Genomic DNA, 27,795 nt, shown 5'->3' with positions numbered 1-27,795 from the left:
CTCTCCTTTGCAACTGAACAACTTTTTATAGAAAGAGCATGTGAGTATTTTTTTATTTTTGTATTAGTGGGCCTATTCTATGAGAATGGGCGTGGAGCTACAGCTCCATTATCCCCTAGGCTAATTCAGTCCTGACTGAATTAACCAGCAGAAGAGGCCAGTAATAGGTTCTTTGTATGTATAGAGACGGTACTCTATATTTCATCATTTTGTTTTTTTGTTTTTTTTATAGGTTATCTATTTTAAACAAAGTATAGATTATTACATTGTCTTCAGTAGGAATTTTCCAGGTGTCTGAGGGAAAGGGAGGGGGGGAGTAGTTGGCATTCGAGAGTTGAACCTGATTTGGGTCTGTATTGAGTTATATTGTGTGGTTCTTGAGGTAGTCGCACCAAGGTTGCCATGTGGATGTGTAATTGAGATATTTTTCTGTTATGGAATGGCAGGTTTCCTCTAGACCCCTAGTCGTTTCGACTCTTTGTATCCATTCACGAATGGAGAGTGGGTTTGTGTGTTTCCATAATGAAGGAATGAGTTGGTTCGCAGCAGATATTAAATGTATTCGTAGATCTGCTGTCAATTTAGGTGTTTCTCGAGGGGGAATCAGAAAGATAAAGAGTTCTGGCGTGAATGGGATGTGTGTTTTCAGTACCGACTGTATCAAGCCATGTATACGCTTCCAGTAATTGTTGATTACTGGGCATGTCCACCAAATGTGTGCTGTGTTGCCTTCGGGGGCCTGGCATCTCCAGCAATGGTGTGAGAGTGTTGGGAAGAGGGATTTTAGTTTTGTTGGTGTGTAATGCCATCTCACTATCCTCTTGTAATTACTCTCTTGGGTTATTGTGTTTCGGGAGGACCTGTGGATTTGTTTAAAAATAAAACGCCATGTATCTGGTGGGATGGAGGTATTTAAGTTATTTTTCCCATGATGTAGTGAACGCTGGTGGGTGGTGCGGTTGAGTCTTGGCTATGTCAAGGTATGTTCCTTGCATAGTTGTTCAGAATGGTTTGTGGGCTAGTGGCCCTGTGTGTATGAAATGGGTGAGTTGTCTATATTGAAATGTTTGTATCGCATTTTGCCTATCTATGATGGCATGTAGGGGTTTTATCTGTTCTCCCATGTCGTCCATGATATCATCTTAATTGCAGGTAGTCTGAGTTGTGGTAGTGTTTGAAAGCTCTGCCATCTTCCCCAGGTTGAAATAGTGGGTTGTGGGTGAGTCTGTATAGCGGGGATGGGTATAGGCATATCAGATGATGCGGTCTTAGTTTGGCCCACATGCGGAGTGTCGGTGAGATGGTAGGGTGAGGGATGTGCAAGAGGAGCGAATGTCCTGTTTTTTGCCTTGGTATTGTGTATATGGGTGCTCCGAAGAATGTATTTTCTATTTTTACCCATTGTGTGGTAGAGTGTCCAGTCGTATATTCTAGTTAGGAGGACTGCTTGGTGGTATCTCTCTATGTCTGGGAGGCCCAGACCTCCCTCCTCTTTAGGTCTTGTGAGGGGTGTATATGCCAGTCGTGGATTTTTGTGTGCCCATATGTATGTTGTTAGCGTTTTTAGAGCCATTGTGAACCATGTCTTTGGTAACATGATTGGTAGTACTTGCAGTATGTATAGTATTCTAGGTAGAACATTCATTTTTAGAATGTTCAGCCTGCAAAACCATCCAAATTGTGATTTGTTCCAGGTACTAAGGTCTGAATTTAGGCCTTTCATCAGATTAGGAAAGTTACTATCAAATAGCTAGGATGAATCTTTGGTTAAGTGGATTCCTAGATATTTTATACTGTGGGGGGCCTAGATGAATTGATGATCATGTTGTATGGTGGCTTTTTCTTGGGGGTTAATGTGTAATGGTAAAATCTCACATTTACTGAGGTTGGCCTTGAAATTGGAAATTTTGCTGTATACGTCCATCTCAGCCATCAGAGGAGGTATGGATGCTGTGGGATCTGAGATCGTGAAGAGCATATTGTCTGCAAACGCTGCTATCTTATGCTCTTCTGTACCTAATGTGATTCCCCTGATTTGAGTGTTGTCCCTGATCCCCCTGGAGGAAGGGCTCTAGGACCAGGACAAACAGGAGAGGGGACATGGTGCAGCCTTGTCTAGTGCCGATCGTTATTTTTACTGGCTCCGACAATTGCCCGTTGATACGTATGTTTGCTGTGGGGTATGAATATATCGCATTCAACCACTTTAGCCAATGCGGGCCGAATCCCATATACTGCAGGGTGTGAGAAAGCAAAGTCCAGTCTACCCTGTCAAATGCTTTTTTGGCATCAATTGACAGGAGCAGACTAGAACATTTTGATCTTGTGGCTTTATGTATGAGGTTTAGTAGTTTTGTGGTATTGTGTTTGGCTTCCCTACCCGGGATGAAACCTGATTGATCTGCGTGGATCAATCCTGGTAACAGTGGGCGGAGTCTATTGGCTAGAATTTTTGTGAACAGCTTCAAGTCTATGTTTATTAATGATATTGGCCTGTAGCTGCCACATTGGGTCAGATCTTTTCCTGGTTTTGGTAGCAGTGTGATTGTTGCGTTCAAGGCCTGCGGAGGGAGGATGTCTGTTTTGAGAAGCAAGTAGAATGAGTTTTGGAAGTGGGGCGCTAATATGGTGGCATAGGTCTTGTAATATTTGGCTGTCAGCCCGTCTGGGCCTGGGCTCTTTCCTGTCGGTAGGTGTTTGATTGCTGGGAATTTCCAGGGATTCTCTGATAATTTGTGGGATGGTAGTGTATCCTGCGTCAGAGGGTGTTTGTCTCAAATTGTAAAGAGAGGAGTAAAAATCTGTAAATGATTTGAGGATGTTGGTCATTGAGTGGGAGAGTTGTCCCTCGGTATTTCGAATGGCTGCTATAAATGTATGTTCCCTTTGATTTTTTAATGCGTGTGCCAAGAGGCGTCCACATTTGCTCCCTTGTGCATAGTAAGTGCTTCTTGTTTTAGCTAGGGGGTGTTTAGTGCTGATGTTGAGGATAGTGTTTAGTTCAGTCCTTTTCTCTACCATTGTCTTGTACGTAACTGGTTTTAGGTCTTTTTTGTGTGTTTCTTCCAACTTCCTGATTTCCCTGGTTAGACTAAGTGTGCATAATTCCCTTTGCTTTTTGAGTCTAGAAGCTGCCTGGATGATCGTACCCCTAATTGTGCTGTTGTGTGTTTCCCAGATTATGGGGTAAGGAGATTCTGGATGTGTGTTAAGGTCAAAGTATTGGTTCAGGGAGTCCTAAATTTGGTTTTGTATGTCAGGATGGTTTAGTAGAATGTCATTGAGTTTCCATTGTGTCCTAGTGGGGTGGAGGGAGGGGATTGTGATGGATAGGGAGATTGGTGCGTGATCTGACCAGGTGATTGAGCCTTGTCAGCATATATGCCTTTCAGGAATATATATCTACTGTTGTCATCTGACATGTGTTCTTTGTATGTGAATGGTAGGTTAGGGGAAAGGAGGATTGCTACCCCCCTGGATTTCAAGTCAGTGTAATTGCTGAAATAACCCTTTGTGTAGTGTCTGGATCTGAGAGATGGTGCTGAGTCTTTACCAAAGTGTGTCTCTTGTATGAATACCACTTCTGCCTTGCTTTTGTGGTAGACAGTGAGTGGCATGTGGCATTTTTCCGGGGGGGTTTAACCCCCTGGCGTTGTGAGATAGTACTGAGACTGTTGCCATGGCTAGGGAGTCAGAGAGGCTAGGAGTGATGAGGGGGTTCTGAAGGTTATATTCAGACACCTTCACCTGTATCCTGGAATATTATACACGAAATACAATGCTTGTGATAATTAACCAAATGCATTTTCAGGATCGAGATTTGAAGTTTGGTAATTCAATACCGCAACAGGTGATTTAGATAATTCAATACAAATTTAAACAAAACTATATCCAATAAGTCAGGTCAGTCGGTGAGACTAAGTTTGAAGTTATTGTGAAATGTCCGGTGTCGCACTTTGGCAACTATGAAAATAACTGGGGTCAGCCCATGAGAAGTTCCGTAGTCTGCAGTGGGCTGGCGTTAGATGACCCCGATATTGTTAAGGTGGGGGAGCGTGTGTATTGCTATGTGAAAGAATTTTTCGGATAGCCTTCGGCGGTGAAGAGTATACCCCTTATTCAGCCTGTTACTGTCGGCTGTCTATCTCTGAAATTATAATTATTATTATTTTTTTTCCCCTTAAGTATAGTGCGCTTTAGTGAGCTCACAGAGTAAATCGCATGGGAGCTTGTGGTCGTTACGTGGAGGTTTGTGCTTGGTAATGTCAACTTGGTGTAGGGAGGGGTGAAAGAGAACGTGCGTAGTTTGTAGGTGTTTGGTCTGATCCCAGGTGTGGGGAGGGGATTTGTGGTCGTGTGTGTTTATTTTTTTATTTTATTTTTTTTATAGTTTTTAGTGTTTAGTTTTTTTATTTATTTATTTAAAATGTATTTATTTATTTTTTGTTTCGTTTCCCACCCCCCCTCTGTTTACAACATCCCTTTCCCTGCAATGCTACAACATGTATCTTCTTGTTTGTTTAGTGGTTTGTTATTTTCATGTCTCTACTCTTGGACTGTCTCAGTCTGGGTTTATTAGTGCCCTTTGCCGTCGTTACTTGTTTGAGTCTGTTACATTTTTCTTTAGTGTTAAGTTCTTTTGGTTTGCCCTTGGTCTGGTCAACACGAGATTTAAAGTCAACCCAAGTAATACCGTAATATGTCACATTTTGTATTTACATCTGGTTAATTGCGTATAGATATACATACGACCTGAGGCTCTGACTTTGACTGTTTTTCTTACACGAGGGCACCTGGATTGAGTTCTGTCTTGAACTGTGGTGCTACTGATTGTCCAAGTTTGAGGAGAGAGTCCGGTTTGGAGAGAGAGTCCCGTGTTGTCTGTGTAGAGGACTGTCCTGCATGGAAGGGAGTCCTGGGATTCCATCTGAGAACATTAGTGTAAATTCATTTAGTTTTCTATGGTGTTGTTCTGTCCTCTTTGTTCCCGTTGTTGAATTCCAGCTTGATTCAGCCTTTGCCTCTTTGCTGGGGATCTCCATCTTGTTCTTTGTGGTGCTGCTGTGGAAGTCAATGCCGGGTCTGGTGCGTACCAGTCCAAGATTGATGTTTCTGCTAAGTTCAGCGCTTTAGTGAAAAGGATAATATCCTGGTGGGTGGCAATTGTGTATGTGGATCCATGGGTATTTACAATAAGGGCGAAAGAGAATCCCCATCTGTATCTCAGGTTGCGTGAGCGGAGTTGATCTGTTATGGGCCTTAGGGCCCTCCTTGCTTGTAGGGTGTGCCAAGAGAGATCCTGAAACATCTGAATTTCATGCCCCTGAAATAACATGGGGGTAGAGGTGTCCCTGAGTTGCTTCAGAATATCTTCTTTGAGTGCATAATAGTGAATGCGGCAAATAACATTTATTGGTTCTTCTCCTGTAGCCGTTTTGGGTCTTGGGGAGCGGTGTGCTCTATCTAGGACTACAGGGGTATCAATTTTACGGTTAAGTATTAGGTTGAATAATGTGGCAAGGATGTTATAGAGATTTTCTCCTTCTGCTTCGGGTAATCCCCTTATGCAAAGATTATTTCTTCTGCCCCTGTTGTCGATGTCATCTAGGGAACGTTGCATCATGGATAGGTGTCTCTCTTGGGCCTAAATTTTAGCTGAAAGGGATAGCATTTGGGTTTGGTGAGACCCCCTTTCATCTTCCAAATCTTGTACCCTGCGGCCTACCTGTTTTATCTCTGTGCTGAGGCTATCCATTTTGCATTGAAAGGTGTTTTCTAATTTTCCCAGCATTTGTGCCAGGTCAGCTCTAGAAGGTAGATTTTTCAATATTTCTTTAAAATCCATGTCCATCGAGATGTGAGGTTTCTGACACTGTGGGGCTCGGCGGGTTTGAATCTGTATTCGCCACCATCGGCGCCATATTGTTTTTGCCGAGGTCCGCTACGCGGTTGGCATAATCTTTGAACAAACTGGTTACTGTTCCCGTTTTTCCTGCCGGGGTCTTCCCTATTTGCTGAGAGGGAGGTTGGGCTTTCTTGTGGTTCCCCATTTCAGTGATAAACCTCTGTTTATTGCGGTTTCCTTCCGTGATGCCCAGGAGCCAGTTTAGTGTGCTGCCATACAGTTTGGCTGTCTGCCACGCCCCCTTCATCCTTTTGGTTTTGTGTTGTTGTTTTGTCAGTTTGAGTCCACTCTCTATTTTTATGATTTATAAAGATGATAAACTGTGATTTTTTAAAGATGATAAACTGTGACTAGCAGCTTCTGGGCTATTACTCTGCCATTTCCTCTTCAAATCAACTGATTTCCAATGGAAATATTTTCCTTCATAAGTTACTTTAACATCCTTTTCAAACACAATGCCACATTTTCTTTTGCCAGGGTGTCTTCACCAGAACTACTACAGTTCATTAAGTGTTCTTGCATAGCAAGACCACTTAAAGGGACACTCCAGGCACCCAGACCACTTCTGCTCATTGGAGTGGTCTGGGTGCCAACTCCCACTACCCTTAACCCTGCAAGTGTAATTATTGCAGTTTTTCATAAACTGCAATAATTACATTGCAGGGTTAACTCCACCTCTAGTGGCTGTCTACTCACTTCCTGGGTTCTAGCACAGGAAACCTGTGCTAGAGCGTCGCTGGACGTCCTCACGCTGTGTGAGGACCTCCAGCGTCGCTCAAAACCCCATAGGAAAGCATTGAAATTATTTTTCAATGCTTTCCTATGGGGAGACGTAATGCGCATGCGCGGCATTTCCGCGCATGCGCATTAGGTCTCCTCGGCCGGTGGGCGAGATCAGTCTCGCCCACCGGCCGACGCAATCACTGGGAGGAGCGTCGCGGAGGCGGAGACAGCGGCGAGGGACATCGCCGCTGTCCCAGGTAAGTGACTGAAGGGGTTTTCACCCCTTCAGTAACCGGGGATTGGTGGGTGGGAGGGAGAGGGACCCTCCAGTGGCAGAAAAACGGATCGTTTTTCTGGCACTGGAGTTTCCTTTTAATGTTATCTCACATATATATTATTATTATAATTATTATTATTATTATTAAGTGTTCTTGCATAGCAAGACCACTTAATGTTATCTCACATATACTTAATTAAAAGAGAGCTCGTTTTAGTAAGTTTTATGCCCAGGTATGTTAGAAAATCTTTGCGCCAATCGAACGAGTAAGTACCTGCTAATTGATTTATCTCCGTTTTAGGTACACCCAACGGTAACGCCTGGGTTTTTTTAACATTATTTTTATAATAGGAGATCATACTAAATCTTTCCAACAGTTTAACTAAATACGGTAATGATTCTTTAGGTTTTGATACAAATAAAAGTGCATCATCAGCAAAAAGAGCTAATTTTTGTTCCCCAACCGGGGTATTTAACCCACATATACCAGCATGTTGTTTTATGTGTCTAATCAAGGGCTCTAAGGTTATTATAAAAATTATTGGGGAAAGTGGGCACCCCTGGCGTGTTCCATTTGAGATCTCAAATTTAGAGGATATAAAGCCAGTATTCATAACCTTCGCTGATGGTTTTGAGTATAATGCCATAATATTGTTCACAAAGGATTGTGGAAAATTGTATTTCTGGAGGACATGCTCCATATAACCCCAATTCAAACGATCAAACGCTTTTTCAGCGTCCAAAGCAAGCAAAATCCCCTGATAATTATTAATACTTGCCCATTCTATAAGATTAATATAATGTCTTGTATTGTCCTCTACTTGTCTACCTGAAACAAAACCAGCTTGCTCCTCTGAAATAAGCCCCAATAGGATCGGTTTTATTCTAGATGCCAATACTTTAGCATATATTTTTATATCTACATTTAAGAGTGAAATGGGCCTGAGGTTAGCGCATTCTGTTGGTGGTTTACCAGGCTTAGGAAGGGTTACTATAAATGCCTCTAACATTTCCGGCGGTATCGCATTTGCATAGCAAGATCACTTACGGTTATATCACATATATATTATTATTCTTATTATAGCCAAATTTACCACCCTGACTCCTCCCACAGTTTTTACACTACATAGACAGTAATATACCGAAATGTGCGGATTGTTCCCGATTGGTGTGCTATTACTTTGTGAAACGTTTCGCCGAATGGTTCACAGAATATCGTCGTTCTTGTGGCGAAATTGGTCCCATAGGAATGAATTGTAAAATGTTCAAAGCTAGAGTGGGAGCTGGCAAGAGCTGAAAAATCAGGACATGATTTATAAACTGCCACCACTCCCTCATTTCCAAGCCCACCTACACAAATCGTATATCAAAACGTTCAGCTATCCCTGCTGCCACTAAAAATGTCCACAGCTAAGCCTTAGTCCTGATAGTTTTCACAATATGATCATTTGTTTGCAACTAACGCCGTCTATTGACATTCATTGAAACTCCACTCTACAAAGCTCAAACTTGAAGGGCAATTTCTAAACTGCGACTGTGCCTACATTGTTAATATGTAAGAGACATACTATGCATCACAATGTAGGTCTGGGTCTTGTGATTCTCACAATATAAAGCTCTTTGCTGTAGGATTTATAGTTTTTAAAATACAACCGTTTGAAGATGGCAACCGCCAACATACTCTGACCTATGCCAGGCTGCAGCAGCAAGTGATGTCATAGACAGGGCCTTTTGTATACCTGCTAATGTTTTTATAAATGTTTGTTTTAATGTATTTGTGAAGCACTTTGGGCAACAACGTTGCAATTAAATGTGCTATATAAATGGTAACAGTTACTCCGCCCACTCCAGTTGTAGACTACTGGTGGAGGCAAGAACACTTCACACAATTTCCTCAGAAATTTTAGCTTTTCTAGTTGTATTTGTACTGGTGAGTAGAATCATTCCCTTCAGGCTTTTTGACGTAAACACTTCGCTTTTTCAGAAAAAACGCAGTGTTTACCTTACAGCCTAGGGATACCTCCACTGGCCACTCCTCATATGGCTGCTAGAGGTGCTTCCTGGGGCAGTGCTGCACAGTGTGCAGCATTGTCATTCAGTGTCTCCACTCTCTGATGCATTCAGTGTCTCCACTCTCTGATGCATTGATGCAATGTGTTTTGCTTGTGCTGGCTCTGCCCCTGATCTGCCTCATTGACAGTCTCAGCCAATCCTATGGGAAAGCATTGTGATTGACTCAGAGAATTACTTCTGATGATGTCAGCCAAGCAGAGAGATCAGAGGTAGGGCCAGCAGCTGCAGACTTGAATAAAAGTAAGATATTACTATATTTACTGAGGCAAAGAGGGAGGGGAGGGGGCTAGATGGAGGTTTTAACACTATAGGGTCCGGAGTACATGTTTGTGTACCTGACCCTATAGTGTTCCATTAGATGCTGAGAGAAGCTGCTGTTTCAGACATCACAGCTAGGGAAATATTGACCCCACAGGCTTTTTATTTTTTTTATTTTCTTTCTTGTATTACCTGACTGCTTGCTTTCTCTGTTGCTGTAGACATTGGGTCAATTGGTGAAAGAACTTTTTTGTAGTAAGGGGGTGGAAGATATAATTCATTTACACAACTACACAGTTCTCTCAAACTCTAATGGTCAAAAGCTTGGCAGCCAGTTTTATCACATGACAGGAGGCTTATATTTTGCATTAACGTCCCTTACTACTCCAATAGCAGCAAAGTACATAGAAAAATAAATGACCAATAAGAGATGAGCATAGTATCTAATAAGCCCCTCCCACTGAGGCACTTCCTCCTTCTTTGCTTCTCCATCACAAGTCAGGTCAGGATATTGTGTGTCTCATATTTTCACTGGCTTGTCTTGTCATTCTTACTATTTTAATATATGTTTATTGTCTTTTTGTGGGGAATCTAGGGGTTATCTGCATCCTTGTTGCTAGGGCTGCACTGTTGGGCTTGGTTTCTCCCTACCCTTCCCTCCCCCACCCCTTTTTTTTTCTCTCCCTCTGTTTCTTCTCTCACACAGTTCAGGGAAAATATCAAATGTTTTAATCCGTCTGGGTATATTTCCCGTTTTCTATGGCTACGCTCACCACATTGGGGAGTTCTCGTGGCACAGCGCGCTCACAAAGTGAGTGTAAAGCACCCGGGAAGCTCTCCTGCCTGTTAGCCATTTGTGTGACGCACTAGTTCATGCAGCAACATTCGCTTTTTCTGGCCATTCACTTACCGAATGTGCACATTAGGTTATGCATTTGGGGAATATCTCGCGAACGCGAGTTCGTTTGCAGACATCACCATTCGCCTATACCTACCTGTTGAACACGACTAAACACATCTCGTTCAACATATGGTTTCCCATTGGATCGGACGTTTGCCATGAATGTTTTTTCGCACACAATAACGGTTGCAGCTTAATGCCGTTCGCAGAAATTTTCTCTGACCCGTTCATAAGTTTTCCAGCGAATCCCATATACGGTTTCCCTGGCTTTTCAGCAGCCATCTTGGATTTCGCATAGCGAGAGTCCAGGCTGCCATTTTAAACACTGAGTGTGATTCAGAGTTTGTGCTGTGTGGACATATTTCCTCCAAGTGCTGTAATAAGTGTATATTTTCCTCAAATATCTTGCTATTGCTGTATTACTGCCGGCCTCAGGGACCTGCTACAGGTTAGTGGTAAACTTAAGGGTGGGTCAGCTGGTCAGGTTCTCGTACCTAGTACTCAGGCTTGGGGTGAGCCCCCATTTTGATTGGCGCTGCTGAGTGGAGCTCTGCGCGCAGTCTCCTTTATTTCTGGGTGTGACAACCGCCCTGTGGTCTGGTCGTATGCCACAAGCTCCTGGAGGAGCCTGCTTCAGGACAATGGGCCCTGCAATATACCTTGCCCGATGCACTTTAACCCCTTAACCCCTTAAGGACCAAACTTCTGGAATAAGAGGCGTGGTTCCGGCTCCGTCCAAGATGGCCGCTTGAAGACAGGGCTCCGCTCCACCGTCCCCCGATTACAGCTATTAAGAGCGGCTAAGCATACTTAATGGGGCGCACTAAACGCCCGGAGCATCCCCAGACCCCGGGGAATCCCCAGCAGGGTCCCCTGGACAATTACCTGCAGCAACAGCCCACCGCGAGCGGCGACCCGGCTACTCCCAAGATGGCGCCTGCGCCGGAGCAGGGCCCAGCGCTCACCGCTCTGGAACGAATTGAAAACACCCTCAGGGACCTGACTGCTGCCATGGCCACTAAAACTGATCTACAGGTCATGGAGGCTAATATTCAGGAAGCTATGAGGAATGAAGTGGCAGGACTTCGCGCCGAGATCACAGCGCATACAGGCCGCATCACTACGCTTGAAGAAGCAGGCGCGGCCCTGTCCACCCGCATGGCGTCCACGGACACCGCAGTTTCGAGACAGGGTGAACTGATCCTGGCTATGCGCCGTCATCTGGAGGATGTGGATAATAGGGGTAGACGATGCAACATACGTGTACGCGGGGTCCCAGAAACTGAGGGCCCCGAGGTGGCGGCGGACACCCTCTTGGAGCTCTTCCAACTTATTATGCAATCATCCCCGCCTCCACAGATCCACTTTGAGAGGGCACATAGGGCACTACGGCCCAGGAATGCGGATGATGGTCCAAGAGATCTTGTTTGCTGCCTCAGCTCATTCCCGGTGAAGAATGCCATCATGACGAAAGCCCGGGAGCGGCAATCTTGGCCCTTCAGAGGAGCCCAAGTAACACTCTTTAATGATTTGTCCCCCATCACTCTGGAAGCCAGACGAGCTCTCCGCCCTGTCACGACTGCGCTACGGGATCATAATGTGGTCTACAAATGGGGTTTTCCATTTGCCCTGATGGCAAGACATCAGAATCGCTGGATCACTATGCGATGGCCGGAGGAAGTCCCACGTTTCATGGGAGAGTTGGGTCTCCCGTCGCAGCCTATTACTAATTGGATTCTAGGCCCGCTGGGTCCACCGCCGAGAGCTCAGAGGGAACCCAGGCAGCGACAATCCAGAGCTCCCTCTGCCCCCCGTACGGGAAGATATCGGGATCCGACCTCACCAGAGGAATAACCACCCCATCTCTCATGATTGATGCTGCACCTCCGCAGGATCTGGGCCACGGAACTCCGCTTCAGATGGCTGACTCACCCCGACCACTATGTGAGACGCACGTACTACACTGCATACTCTAAGGTACTGTGGGGCTGTTTTTGGCTCTTGGGAGGGGGATATTGGGCCCAGTCGGGTTTCCTTGGGGACTCCTACGCTTAAATTCACCATACCTGCTTTATGTACTACTATAATTTCCTCGATGTCTCAGCTAAGAACAGGCTGCATATGCAAGTTTTTGGGGTTTGGGCGGGGGGGTTGGGGGGGGGGGGCGAATGTCTACGCTTCAGTTGGGTTGTCCTCTGGCAACGGAACTCTCCATGTTCTGGGACATTTGCTTGAGCATTGGACCCTCTGCTGGGGCTTTGGGTGGGGGGATCGGGATTGGGGGGGGGGGGGGGATCTTGGGGAAGTACACCTACACATTGTTATTGCTATTTACGGATGTTGATGCCCGGTATACTGTATAGTATTGTGTGTTTCATTGCCACCCCCCGAGGGCCTTGCTTGGTTACTTGCACGTGCGGCACGTTGCGCCGTGTAAACCTCCCCACTGTACTATGCAATCACTTTTTGACAAGCGATTATATGCCGGGTTACGACCATTCTAACCCTTTTCGTTGCAACCCGCCGCCCAGTTCGCTGTGTTCACATATTTCATTCAAAGGTGGGGTCCTCGAGGATGGCAATCATCTGTGCATTTTTAGATAGAGAACATATGCTTTTATGTAGACAATCTCAACGAGCTCACTATTGATATAGGTACTGCTCTACATGAGGTCCACCCTCCCCCCCCCCCCCCCCCCCCCCCCCCCTCCCCCCCCCATCGTGCCGCCTCCTCTCCTCTCCCCTTCCCCTCCCTCGCCCGTGCTTGCCCATCCCAAGAGGAGTGTGCCTCCTAACTATGATGCAAGTATGACTGCAGGATTCGATGGTAGAAAATGTTTGTGCCGTTATTAGTGTTCACCTATCTGTTTGAATTTATGTGGAGGTATAGGTATTGATAAATGTAACCCTTTAGGGGAGATGGGGCTTAGGGGTTCCACGGGCCTTCCGGTACTGGGGGGCAGGATAAGTACACATCACCCGCTGTTACGCCACGAGATAGGATGCTGTCCGTACGAGACTCTAAGGGAGGGGCGGGTATGGGATTCCGATAGAGTGCCCTGCTGTGGGATAATGCCCGGGGTCTGCCAGTTGTCTCTGGTAGTTACGTACTGGTACGACTCCTCTGTATTTACTTTCCCTTTTGTTTTGCTATTACCATTCATAAGCCTTGACCCCGCTGTCATTCTCCGGGGAATTTCCATAGCCCTTTTACAGTAGCCCGGGGGAACGGTTGGGAGCGGTTGCCGATTGTCTTTCGGAGAGATAGTTTCCAGGCGGAGCTCGAGCTGTGCCTCCACTTTCTTACACTCGTGCTGTAGTCGTGGCCACATAGAGAGTGCTTGGGTTTCCTGGGCTGGTACCGGAACGAAGCACCTCTAGTGTCGGTCACTGCACGGGAATACCCCCCTCCATTCGGGCGGGGGGCGTAGATTTGGGTTACCCCCAAATTCTGTGAGGGTATCGACGATAAGGATACATACCTCCTTTTAACTTCTTAACAGACACCTGGCCCTGGTCCCCGGTCTCCTGTGGCTGACCCACCTTACACCCACTACTCTTATCTCTAACTTCTCTCTCATCTTCCCCTCCCCCCCTCCCCACCACTCGCTATCCCCCCTCCCCACCACTCGCTATCCCCCCCTCCCCTTTTCTTCACCTAGCTTTGGACTGACTGTCGCGTTCCCTGAGGGTTCTACACGGCACCAAGGCAGCCCTTGTTCGTAGTGACACTACGCATCATGGCTTACCGCAAAGCACCCCTAAAGGTTATCTCGCAGAACTGCAGAGGACTCAACATTCCTGAACGTAGATCGCACCTATTAAGGGAATTGAAAAGAAAACAAGTTGCGATCGCACTGCTACAGGAAACTCATTTTAGGGGAGAGTCTCACCCCAAGTTACGCGATCGACACTTCCCTACTAACTACTTCTGCAACCACCCTTCCGCTCACAAAACTGGTGTGGCTATCCTACTGTCAGCTCACTTGGGATTCGAAGAACTAGATAGAGCACAGGACTCACTGGGGAGATACCTCTTCCTTAAAGGAGTCATTGCTGATAAGATCTACACGATAGCCTCTATATATGTTCCTAATAAGAGACAGGCACCGTTTCTCCGCAATGCACTTCACCAATTGGAGGACTTCTCGGATGGGACCCTGATTGTTGGTGGCGACTTTAATACCCCGCTGGATCCTATGCTGGACTCCTCCACAGGTCATAGTTGTATCCCACAACGACACATCAGGTCCATCCGACAATCGCTGGACTCTCTGAGATTGGTGGACAGCTGGCGGGTGCTGAATCCTACGGTGAAAGATTACACCTATTTTTCTGCACTTCACAACCGATATTCGCGGATAGATTACCTTTTTGTCACCCAAGAAGGACTCTCTCGCCTGATGGGAGCCAACATTCTTCCGGCCACCTGGTCGGACCATGGATCAGTTGAGATGGAACTGGCCTCCCCTCTCTACAAGCCGACTGGTTGGACCTGGAGACTTAATGAAGCCTTACTACTGGATCGGGATGTCCAAGATCAGCTGCACCGGGAGTTGGAGCAATACTTCAGGGAAAATGATACCCCGGACATATCCCCGATTTCTCTGTGGGAAGCGCATAAAAGCGTGATCCGCGGCATCTTTATTCGCATCGCCTCGCAAAAACGAAAAACGTTCATGGCAGAAATGACCGAACTACATCGCTCTATCTCCACACTTGAGCGCAGTCATAAATGTTCTCAGCTAAATGCTGTCTATGGAGAACTGATGGAGCATCGGAGACGGCTTAAAGCACTCCTCCTGAAACGACACCTCAGGGCGGTGCAGCGAACCAAAGGCTTCTATTATGCCCACGCCAATAAAGGTGGTAAATACCTCGCCCGGCTACTAAAAGGCCCCATGCCGCCCAGACAAATTCGCCAGCTAAAACTGACCTCAGGGGAAGTGTCTCCCTTCCCGGAGCTGATAGCAGAAGAATTCAGACTCTACTATGAGAAACTTTATAATCTACAAGCACCGATCGGGGAGAGCGAAGCCATGAGACACCGCGAGAAAATCCGCACCTATCTGTCAGACGTGGACGTGGATAAGCTGGACCGAGACTCCACGGGGCTCCTAAATACCCCAATTAGTGTGGATGAAATAGCCATGGCCTTGAAATCGTCCAAGACTGGGAAGGCCCCAGGCCCGGATGGCTTCTCTGTAGGATATTATAAAAAGTTTTCGGGATTGCTTGTACCTCGGCTCACCAACGCCATCAACGCGATAGGAGACAGGGGTCCTCTGGGCCGGGAGTCAGTTGCCGCTACCATCACTGTACTCCTGAAGCCCGGGAAGGACCCGCTACATTGCGGCAGTTACCGCCCGATATCCCTGATTAATGTGGATTCCAAGCTATTCACAAAGGTGCTGGCGAATCGCCTCAAACACCTTCTACCCGGACTGGTTCATGCTGATCAGACGGGATTCATCCCGGGTAGGGAAGCCAGGGACAGCACCCTAAGACTATTTGCCATTCAACACCATGCTCGGAGACAGGGGACCCGGCTGATGCTTCTTTCCACGGATGCGGAGAAGGCATTTGACCGGGTCAACTGGTCATACCTGCTTGAAATGCTACAATGGCAGGGGTGCGGAGAGAGGTTCCTCGCGTGGATCTCTGCCTTGTACGCTGATCCTCGAGCAACGGTACGGGTCAATGGGGCCACGACTGCCGACTTCGCTATCCGAAACGGTACCAGACAGGGATGCCCGCTCTCACCTCTGTTATTCGCACTCCACCTAGAGCCACTTCTCCGAGCGATCAGACGGAATCCAGACATCCAGGGTTATGAATGGCATGGCACTCACCACAAAGTAGCGGCCTATGCTGATGACCTTCTCTTTTTTGTCCGCAATCCCAGGATTACGCTACCTTGCCTCCTTTCGGAACTTGATAAATTCGGACAATTGTCCGGATTTAAACTTAACATCTCCAAATGTGAGGCGCTAAACATCACGCTCCCCCCGGAGGAATACCGATCTCTGGAACCACAGTTTGCGTTCAATTGGCTATCTAGTAAAATGAAATACTTAGGGGTATGGGTGACCACGAATCCGGAAGAAGTTTACGACTGCAATTTTTCACCCCTCCTTAAAAATATCCTAACGGACCTTTCCAAATGGTCCTATCCACACGTTACGTGGCACGGTAGAGTGGCAGTGCTTAAGATGAACATCCTTCCGAGGGTTCTCCACCTCCTACAGACTATACCCCTGGCCATCCCGGTGAGCTTCTTTGCGGCCCTAAAAACAGGAGTGCTCAAATATATTTGGCATGGAGGCCGCCCTCGGCTTCGCCATGACCTCTTATGCCGGCCGAGGACACAAGGTGGCCTAGCGCTCCCCGATTTCAAAAGGTATTATCAAGCTGCTATTCTACAGCGCGTTCTGGACTGGCACTCAACGTCGACACCTAAACAATGGGTGGCCCTCGATAGAGGTCTCATAGGCCCGACGCTGGAGGCGAGGGTATGGGGATCCCCCAGGAGACGGCCCACCCTGACGCCTAGCGAGGGGTTGGTCTCGCAGACCCTGCTTGGATGGCAATCCCTGAGGGAACAAGAACAGGTGTCACCGACACCTAGCCCACTGCTACCGATTACTCACAATGAAGAAGTTGGAGGGGGGCTCCCGACTGAGGCATGGCCTATCGAGAGTGAACGTACATTTGTACCCATATACACGGTTCTTAGTGGTGGACGATTGCGGGATCTCTCATCGCTCCTAGGGGATAGACCTCCTACCTTTCTTTCACACTTCCGCCACCTACAACTGAAACATTTTCTGGCCTCCATGCCACACAATGCACGACTCCACAGGGAACTTACGTGGTTTGAGCAGCTTTGTGATCAAGGTACCACCCTAGACCACGCAATTTCATCTCTATACTTACACCTGCTCACCGGAGGCGCCTCCACACGGATGGCATTCAAACGGCAATGGGAAGGACAACTAGGGAAGGATCTCACCACCCAACAATGGGAATCCGCGCTACTTTGGCAACATAAGAGCTCTATGAGCTCTTATTATCAGGAGCTAAATTATAAACTGATCTCCCTATGGTATAGGACACCGGTGCTGCTCCACCGCATCTTCCCTTCTACTCCTCCGACGTGCTGGAGATGTCAGGAGGAGCTCGGTACAGTGATACATATCTGGTGGGAGTGCAGGCTTATCATTCCCTACTGGGATATGATTAGAGAGGCGGTTCGGCTCATCCTAAGAGATCTACCAACGTGGGGTGCAGAACTGGCTTTATTACACATCTCTGCTCTACCCATACCAGTGTACAAGAAATCAATACTACGACACCTACTTAACGCCGCAAAAGCTAACATTCCGGCACACTGGAAGACGGATATAGTACCGACCAGAAGTGAGTGGATTAAAAGAGTGGAAGATATTCAGGGGGCAGAAGAAGCCCATGCTACCATCATGGGCCGGGTAGCCAGACACACTGAAATGTGGGCACCATGGTTCTTCTATATCGCCAGCTGCCGACAGCACGGGGACTATCAGGGGCGCGCAGCGCAACCTCCAATGCCCCCCCCTCCCTAACCTCTTTTCCTACTCTCTTCTCTCTGATCTCTGGGCCACGGGGGATCTGGGCTCGGGACTGGCTAGACCATACACAGGACGGATAATTGACATCTCACGGTACATGACTGACCTGACTACCGACTGACGATTTTCCGGTGTTCAGACTTGATGGCGGATGGTAAACCATGATCTCCGGGGATGCCCTCGGAGACCCTGGAGACCTAGGTCACGCTGGACACTTACTAAATTTGGGCGACCACCGCTCTGGTCCACCCCCTCAATGCTCCGGGATGGTGCCCATACGTACTTACGCATTGAGAACTCGTGACCTTTGACATGGGCGATCAACTGACCCCCTTTTTAAATGGTTTAGTGGTTTGTTGGGTGTACTAGCCGGTGGATATATCTCGAGCTCCGCTGTGGCACACTGTCTGGAGGGATGATCTCCCACCACCGCAGAGTCTTAGAGCCTGAATATTGGCCTTATCTGGGGATACACTAGATAAAGGGGTTATGCATGTGAAGTGATGAGGCAGCACTCTATATCGTCTTCACAGACCCAGAATTCTAAACCTCTACGTTGCTAACGGTTGACCCAATTTTCCTAACTCTGCTCTCATGGGATAGATCATGCCAACTATCTCTGCCTAACCTAAAGCAACGTCACACCTAGAATAGTCACTGGTGCACCCATGTAAATACCTTGGGAATGTTCTGAGGTACTGCTCATTTACATATCTGAACCTGACAGCTGGGGACCTGCTACTGACCCACAAGAGGAAGCTCGGATCTCCTGACCCGATATAGGTTAATCGTATTGCTCCTGTTTATATCACAATTTACTGGATATTACAACTTTGTATACATGTCTTGCTAATGCCTTGAAAATTTTGCTCGTTTATCTGGCCTGCGAGCCAACTCTGTATTATTTACTATGCCTTAATAAACAGATTTGCAAAAAAAAAAAAAAAAACTTCTGGAATAAAAGGGAATCATGACATGTCACACATGTCATGTGTCCTTAAGGGGTTAAGGACACATGACATGTGTGACATGTCATGATTCCTTTTTATTCCAGAAGTTTGGTCCTTAAGGGGTTAAAAGGCTCCGTTCATGTGATTTATGTGCTTTTGTACTCCAGAAAGAGAAACCAACCGTTAGCCCTGATTCCCTGAAACAGTTTTGGGCATAGGACCATGTGCACAGCTAGTCAAATACCGTATATACTCGAGTATAAGCCGAGTTTTTCAGCACATTTTTGGTGCTGAAAAACCCCAACTCGGCTTATACTCGAGTCAATTGTCTGTATTATGGCAATTTACATTGCCATAATACAGACTGGGGGCTGTGGGGGCTGCAGAGAGCATTTACTTACCTCTCCTGCAGCTCCTGTCAGCTCCCTCCTCCTCCGCGCCGGTCCGGTCAGCACCTCTATCAGCTCCCAGTGTAAGTCTCGCGAGAGCCGCACTGTGACCCCGCGGCTCTTGCAAGACTTACAGTGTGAGCTGACAGAGGAGCTGACCGGACCAGTGCGGAGGAGGAGGGAGCTGACAGGAGCTGCAGGAGAGGTAAGTGCTTCCTGCCAGCCCCCGCCTACACAGTGCCCATCCACTGGACCACCACGGAGTGAGAGCCCCCCTCCCTGCCATGTATCAAGCAGGGAGGGGGGGATGAAAAAAAATTAAATTATAATAAAATAAAAAATAATTAAATAAAATGAAAAATAATAATAAAAAAAATTATTAAAATAATTAAAAAATTATAATAATAACATTGCTCACCCCCCACCAAGGCTCTGCAACACACACACACACACACTGCACTGCATTTATACACACACTGCACTCATACACACACTGCACTCATACACACACTGCACTCATATACACACACACACTCATACACACACTGCACTCATGCACACACTGCACTCATACACACACTGCATTCATACACACACGCTGCACTCATGCACACACGCTGCACTCATGCACACACGCTGCACTCATGCACACACACGCTGCACTCATGCACACACACGCTGCACTCATGCACACACACGCTGCACTCATGCACACACACGCTGCACTCATATACACACACGCTGCACTCATACACACACACTGCATTCATTATATACACACACTGTAAATAAATATTCAATTAAAATAATTTTTTTAGGATCTAATTTTATTTAGAAATTTACCAGTAGCTGCTGCATTTCCCACCCTAGTCTTATACTCGAGTCAATACGTTTTACCAGTTTTTTGGGGTAAAATTAGGGGCCTCGGCTTTAATTCGGGTCGGCTTATACTCGAGTATATACGGTAATTGACTTCCATGAAAATCCCAAACACCTGAACCGATCTGGGTCATTTTTGGTCTGGTTTTGTTGAATCTTTGTGTTTTTGAAGGTATTTTGGGGGTTTTGTGAAAATGTTTTCTTTGCCTGGAGATAATTGAGTTTAATACAGTACTGACTCAATTATCTCCCAGACACAGGGTAGGGATTGACCTATTTTGTATGGGAGTGTCCTGGACCTGAGAGCCAATGTTATCATGTGTATGTTTTTACTGTAGTCTACTCTCAAGTCCAGGGGGGAGTGAACCTTGCATGGTGTCATGATCTTGTGCAGGTCAGGGATGAGACTGAAACTGGGGTTACATTTAATCTTTATTTGTGATCTTAGACATAGTATGAACAGGATATCCTATATTAGACATTATAGGAGAGAGAGAGAACCGAACCAAATAACAGATTACAGGTGAGAATAAGTAGGCTATGAAATAAAGGGTTTAGACAATAAGCCTAATGTTGAAAATGGGTAAACCTATAAAAGAAGTTATAGGTACAAATCTTGAGTGAAAACAGAAAACAGGATTTAGGCAATATGCCCAGAACAGGATATAAAGAAACCGGGAAACCTATAAGAGAGAAAGGTAAAGCTAAAGAATGAAAATTACAGAAAAACAAATAACTAAACAGAACTAGACAGAAATGTAAATATTATGTTATATAGGTTTCTAGTTGTTCAGTCTCTTTTGGATTAGAGGTTTTACTGTAGTAACAGGTCTTTTATGATAGATGCCAATATTATCTGGAATGTTTGTAAATCCAATGTTGGAATAATGCAGGTAGCCACAAAGTAATAATAAATTAAAGTCCAGTATAGAATTAAGATTGCTCAGGCTGGTATGGTGCAGGTTTGTAAATAAAGCAGGAATGTAGAGTTGTTCAGGCAAGTCTGGAGCAGGTTGGTGAGTAAAGCAGGTTTTGCAGCCAATAAGGTAAGTCCACAGGTTATAACACAGGTGCCAGGATTTAAAGTCTATCAGGCAATCATCAACTTCAATGTCAAGGCCATGAGGTGAGTTGGGTGTAACCTTTTATAGGATCTGAATTAGTCCAGGCAGGTGAGGATGAGATGGAAATATCTGTGCCAGTGGTTAGGGAGGCAAATATTGGTTACTGCAGGAACAAATTTAAGAAAAATGAAGAAAGTTCAGAATTTAGATTTTTGGATCCTGGACACATGGGGACCTGCATATAAGGCCAGGTGGCCTGAATAAAATGTATTCCTGTTGCACCTTTAATCTAGTTGAGGCTGATGTATGGGTATGTGTCTGACTGCTGGGAGAAATTACTTGAATGCTACATTGTCTTCTGGAGAAGTTTGAATCAATACCCTAACTGCAAGCTATAATCACTCCGCTTTTAGCAGTTCGGGAGGAACCAGAAGCGAACGGGTATGTGACATACGGGTATCTGACATACCAACGTTCTTGAGCCCCAGAATTTGTCTGCCTATATGTGAAACGGCCATATAAACTATAGGCCATTAAAACCCCCCTGGTGGTCCCTGCTGACAATCTGCCGTAAGTATCTATCCACCTTATAACTACAATAATATTTTACCAGAGTGTGTAAGAGGGAAGATTCCCAAATGCCAACAGACCTACAAGCCCTTATTAACACTGTGTTGGCCACTTCATTTGAAAACGCCTTGGCTAAGGCGCTACCAGTTACCCAAGAACCGCCAAAACCGCCCCCCAAGCGCTCTCAAAGAGACAATAGAGATGTCGGATGATTCAGATTCATCCTCTAAAGGGCAATCACACCTGGCGAAATGCCACTGGAAGGGAGAAGGGTCAAAACAGAAGCCTAACAAATGCAAAGCACCCCTAAAAAAGGGGGAAAAAACCTATACAAGCCGTGCCCAGGATGGTGTACAAAGCTTCCTTGAACGAGGAGCGTGACGTTCCCCTCTCATTGTTGGTTCTGGACAAATGGCAAGCCAAACAGCCTGTCGGATGATAAGACTTTGGGTCACAACTCCTTCATTAAGGAGACATTCCTGGGTGAGCCGCAGCAACCGGAGGACCCAGACGAGGCAGAGGCCTCTGAACAACCGGATAGTGTGCGCTTCTACGACTACACAGGTCAAAGGATGTTCAATGTGAGGAACATCAGTCATCCTCGTTCAGGGGATTGGACACCACCACCACACCTCATGAAGTTTATGCACTTCTAGTTAAGGAAGGCACTGGACAAGGAGGTCCGCAAAAGACTATGTGCCGAATGACCCTGACCTTTGTTGCCTGACAAAGTTGCACTCCTGCTGGTCTTCATGGCGAAAGGGGGCAGAGACCCCAGAAAAAGGGTCAAGAAAGGCTCTAAGGGAGCCCAAGATAAGCTCCTAGATTCCATAGGGCCACTGGCCCGTGTAATGATGCTGGCAGGCGCACACGGCAGATATGGTGTGTGATTGGGCACATGAAATTCATGAGTGGGTGCAAAGATGCTTCTGCGGCAACACCAACGTTGCCCTCTCGTTTGAGAGACGCTGAGCAGTGCTGTTTAGAATTGATGGGAAATTGGTGGATCTTGGGGACAAGGTACTAGACCCTCAGGCACACTGCAAACTGTTTATGAAGGAGCTGAACAAACAGGTAAACGTGTTCCCCTCGTTGAATAAGGCACAAATTTCGATGCGCAGAGTATTTTGAGGCAAGACCCCAAGAGGGATTTTTGGCAGGGCTGGCCAGCAGAGGGGTCGTGCCTCCAGCTGATTCTGGCCATTACAACCATCCTACCCGGAAGTTGGCGGACGTCAACAATTCCTATACTCACAAAGTTCCAACAGGGGCCGCAGAGGCTGTGGACGTGCTCGTGGACACTTCTAGACAGGTAAGACACTGTTACACAACCATAGTACCTTCTGTCTTAACTACAGCTCGCCCAGAGGGTCGCCTTTCTTATTTTTTCCAGAACTGGGTAGAACTATCCACAGATGCATGGGTGCTACAGACAGTACAGGGCTACCACACAGAGTGGGAGGCCACTCCGACTCCAACCTTGCCACCTCGTCCACTCTTTTTTACAGTTTCGGATGCCAGTCTTATAGATCTGGAATAAACAGATCTATGAACGAAAGGGGCCATACATCTGTCCCCCTACCGGGAAGGTTTCTTCAGCAATATGTTCCTCGTATGTAAAAAGACTGGGGAATACCGTAAGGTAAGCAATCTGCGAGACCTGAATGTACACGTTGCCTACCACCATTTCAAAATGGAAGGTATACACCTATTACAAGATCTTCTCCAAAAAGGAGATTGGTTCACCCGCATATCTGTCCGTCCCGGTGCACAACGACAGTCGTCCTTTCCTGATATTCCTATGGAAAGGAACACCTTGGCAATTCACTTGCCTTCCATTCGGACTAAGCTCAGCACCATGGTGCTTTACAAAGATTGTGAAAACCGTGAAGGCCCACCTTTGAGGATTGGGCACCCGATGCATTGTGTATCTAGAAGACATACTTCTGTTAGGTCAGATAAGACAACAACTGGTGTCACTGACAGCATAAACCATGGTTCCTGGGCCTTCCCGCACTGTCATGCGAGGACCCTCTCCTCCTGCCAGACAAACAGATGATGCTCAGAGACCCCATGAGGAACCCACATCCGGTGCTCCAAGATGGACCCCTATCTTTGGTAGCCTAGACTCTTTCAAGGGTTCATGGTGCACCAAAGAGTTATTGGCAGAGACTAGACATATCCTCTGGGAGTCGTGGGCTCCTTAAAATCGGCCTGAGTCTCATGGTCTAATTGGTGTGTGGGATGGAATCTCGATCCCTTTATGGCCTCTGTCTCCTCCATGTTAAATTTACCGGCATCACTGTTTTCGGAAGGTAAGTCTTACAGCTCTATTAATGTGGTACATCAGCAACACATACTCCAGTCCAAGGGAAACCTATAGGGCAGGATCCTCTGATTTGTCGCCTACTAAGGGGCATGTGAAGACCACCGACCCCAAAGTACTCCACCCTTTGGGATGTAGCCCAAGTCTACGATTCATAAAATAATGGCCTTCTAACAAACCTGTATCTGAGATAGCTGTCAGCCAAATTGACTCTCCTCTTCTGTTTAGTCTCCTTCCGTCGGGTGTCAGACTTTGGGCTTTTGACGCAGACATCCTTTTCTCCAGAAGGCGTCAGATTCCGGGTATTGAGAAAAACGAAACCAAACTCGACATCGGTTTTCTACCCCTTTTTTCTATCGGAACCCCAGGTCTGTGTGGTACAAACTCTTCGTGCTTTTTTAAAGGCTATGGCCATGATACAGCCTACATCCTCTCATCAACTGTTAATCTATTATGTTAAGCCACATGGTCCGGTTTAAGTTACCACCTTGTTGAGATGAGTGAGGTGGCTTTTATCTTTATCCGCTATTAACACTTTGTTCGGCACAAATTCAGTTGGGGCTGCGAAGGTGTCATTCGCCTTTGAGGCGGGTGCCTCCTTGTCGGACATTCTAGCAGTGGCGGATTGGTCGCAGGATTCAACCTTTCGACCTTTTACTTTCGTCCTCCTCCAAATGCTGCGCTCTCTCTGTTACAGTAGCGTTAAAATAGCAAAATATGAAGCCTCCTGTCATGTGATAAAATTGAAGATTATGCTAGCTTTAGTGTACTAATAATCTTAATTTTAATAATGACAGGAGGAAAGTATTTCATTCCCCCCCCCCCCCCCCCCGTCTTTCTCTTCCCTCCCTGGGATTTAGGTTTTAGATATGGCTCATATGCTTTTCCTTGCTAAATTGTTTAGTTGACTTTCATTGCCAAATATATTCACACGTATGTTATGAATTTCTGGTATGTCTTTTATTATTATCTTGTAGTATGCTATTGATGTGTTAGTCACTTAGACTATGTTGTATATTCAGTACATTTAGCAAGTAATGTTGCTAGTTAGCCAGACTGTGGTTGCTCATGTTTTTTCAAGGTTTTGGCTATGCCACTAAAATGTTTTCGGTCTCGTTTCAGCTTAATGCACCGCAACACTGCATTTGGAAGTATTAAAGAGATTTCTACGTTCTGGCTGTCGTTTGAATTTCAAGAGGACAATCCTTATTTGTTAGAACTTGTTGGACGTTTCCTGGTTCGGAGTTATGATTCATTTTTACTTGTGATGTCGCTATTTCAAGAGGAAATGCCTCAGTGGGAGGGGCTTATTATATGCTATGCTTATCGCTTATATGTTATTTGCTGCTATTGGAGTAGTAAAGGAAGTTAATACAAAATACTCGCCTTTTGTCATTATTAAAATTAAGGGGGCGCAGCCTGACCGACAAACGGAGTTTACGTGAGTCGCATGGGCTCCCACCCGACGGGCAAAAATTGATGAAAAAACAGCAGCTACAAAGCCCACAAACACATCAGGTTGCACAATGGAAACATGCTGGGAGTGCACCACGGAAACAAGAGATGCAACACCGAAGCCCGTCGGGGACGCCGAACGCCAAACGCGGCCTACAGGAGCTGGAGACAGGGTGAGACGGCCGCTCTTCCCGATCCCAGAACTCCGGTACGATAACATTTTACTCCCCTCCCCCCCCAGTCCTCCCTAACCACACAAGCAAAACAGAGGACGGACCACCAGGCCACGCGGCCAACAGAAATACAGAGGAGGCACAGCCAAGATGGCGGCCCAACACAGGCCCCAACCAAGAGGCACATACACCCAGCGACCGACACAGCCCATGGAGGCGTTAGACCGGCTGTATAAAAACTTCTGGGCAATACTTCACAACCGTGGGGCGACATATTATCAAGCAATGAAAGCAGTGGCCATGTGGATGCGCCCAGCAACCAGGCGCCGCCATTACGACGCACTGCCGAGGGCCCAAAGAGCAACCACCCAGCGGTGTAATTACAATCCACTAGAAAGGCGGGACACGACTAATGGACGGGCAGTTGCAAAAACCCGTTCCCACACAAGCAGGGACAGGAGTGCCACACAAGTCCCACATGCACTCACCACACCGGACCCAAGATCCAGAGCCCAACGCGGCCCATAACTGCCCACCACAGTCACAGCTGCCGGCCGGACCACTGTGCAGAGGTTTACCCCACCGCCCACCGATGGAACCGAAACCAAGCACAGAGGCGATGGTGAACCCACCTGCCCACACAGACTGAGCCCATGGCGATGCCTTGACCCACTCTGCCTGCCTTCCCTTGAGGTTTGCTTACCCTGAAGGGGCATGGGCTAAATGAGACTGGTTTGCGGACACATAACCCTCTTTAAATCTCTCCTCTCATTTCATGTCTTAAATGTTTAAAAGTTGAAATGTTTTGCTTAACCATAACTCACATCAGCTACTGACGACACTCTGGCAATAGAGAGGGGAATGAGGAATAGTCAAGCTTCTTTTGTTACCTGAGCTTCCCCGTCATAGTTCATTAACCTTCTAGAGCCAAAAAGGTGCAGCATTTATGATATACAAGGCCGACCTTCTTTTTTCTTTTTTTTTTCTTTTAAGCATGCCTTTAACTTCTAATGGCACCAGCATAAGCGGAGAAATAACTGTGACTAGCATAGAATCAACCTGTAACTACACCCTGACATATATAATCCAAGCTTTGCATTATCTTTGTTTTAATGCCTAGAACAGGTCAGGTGTTATACTGGTTTATATCTTGACATGTTAATCTTGCTAACTATTGCACTCAACACACCTACCTACCTAACCTGTGATCTACATCTACTATTATCCTCATGATAAAACATAAAATGGTGCACATGTAGCATAGGCGACCTAACAATGTTAAGCATTTAGCATCTTTACTCTATTTTATTTCATTCAATCTTACTCGGACAAATCAACTGTTTAGTTGAGCATGTTAAATATAAAAATTGTGCAAACTATCATGCCACTGTCTAACTTGTATTAAACTTGAAATACGCTGTTGTGGCGCTTGTTGAACTATTGTGATCATCTGCACAACTAAAATAAAGAATAAAAAAAATATATATAATAAGATTATTAGTACACTAAAGCTAGCATCATCTTCAATTATATACTGTTTAAACAGGATGGACAATGACAGAAGGGTGTGTGTATATTCTAGCGTTGATGGTTCATGGAGAATCTTCCTAGCCTGTGCCAGCAGCCAACTAAGGAAAAATTAGTTTTATTTATGTATTTATCTATTTTACTGCATTCTACTTCAAAATGTGAAACAAATGAATTATCATCAAATACCTGTGAAAATATAGATCCACATCCATTACATTGGTGGCGAATTCTTAAAAATAGTTTTCCAAGATTGGTAAATATGTTTTGTTAATGCAGTTCTTTAATTGGCTTCTATTTATTTCTACTTCATTTTTTTTTAGTTATAAATCGCCTTGGACCTGCTTCCCTTCGGGCGATTAGAGATGGTGATGTAGAGCTGGATTATGATACAGCCTTTTTATTCGCTGAACTTAACTGCCAAATTTGTGAACAGATTGATTTATCGAAACGAAACGCTTACACAAACATTCACTCAGCTGGACAGTTCGTTGGCACTAAGGCCTTGGGTGCCTTGGCCATTGTTGATGTGACAGATGCCCACAAATATCCTGAAGGTGACTATGTCTATTCAAAAACATGCATGTGAAGGTGGAAACATCAATAAAAAAAAGATACTCCAGGTGCCAATGCAATTTAAGGGCATTTGATAGGTTTTGGCCTGATGTGCATGCAGAGAACATATTTTAGTAACTGGGGTGGGGGGGGACGGGGGGAA

General features: G+C 46.1%; 1 protein-coding gene across 1 annotated transcript in view; it reads left to right on the top strand.

The window, feature by feature from the left end:
• Positions 1-27,795, top strand: part of LOC134614872 (protein-glutamine gamma-glutamyltransferase E-like) — a 76,811-nt gene that overhangs the window by 40,224 nt on the left and 8,792 nt on the right. The window contains exon 7 of the mRNA XM_063459113.1: positions 27,401-27,634. Within this exon, the coding sequence (XP_063315183.1) occupies positions 27,401-27,634 (234 nt within the window). The remainder of the gene's footprint in view (positions 1-27,400; positions 27,635-27,795) is intronic.

Source organism: Pelobates fuscus, chromosome 6 (assembly GCF_036172605.1).
Source record: "Pelobates fuscus isolate aPelFus1 chromosome 6, aPelFus1.pri, whole genome shotgun sequence".
In the NCBI taxonomy this organism is placed as follows: Eukaryota; Metazoa; Chordata; class Amphibia; order Anura; family Pelobatidae; genus Pelobates; species Pelobates fuscus.
Note: the sequence above shows the minus strand (reverse complement) of the source record. Positions and strands in the feature narration are given on the sequence as shown.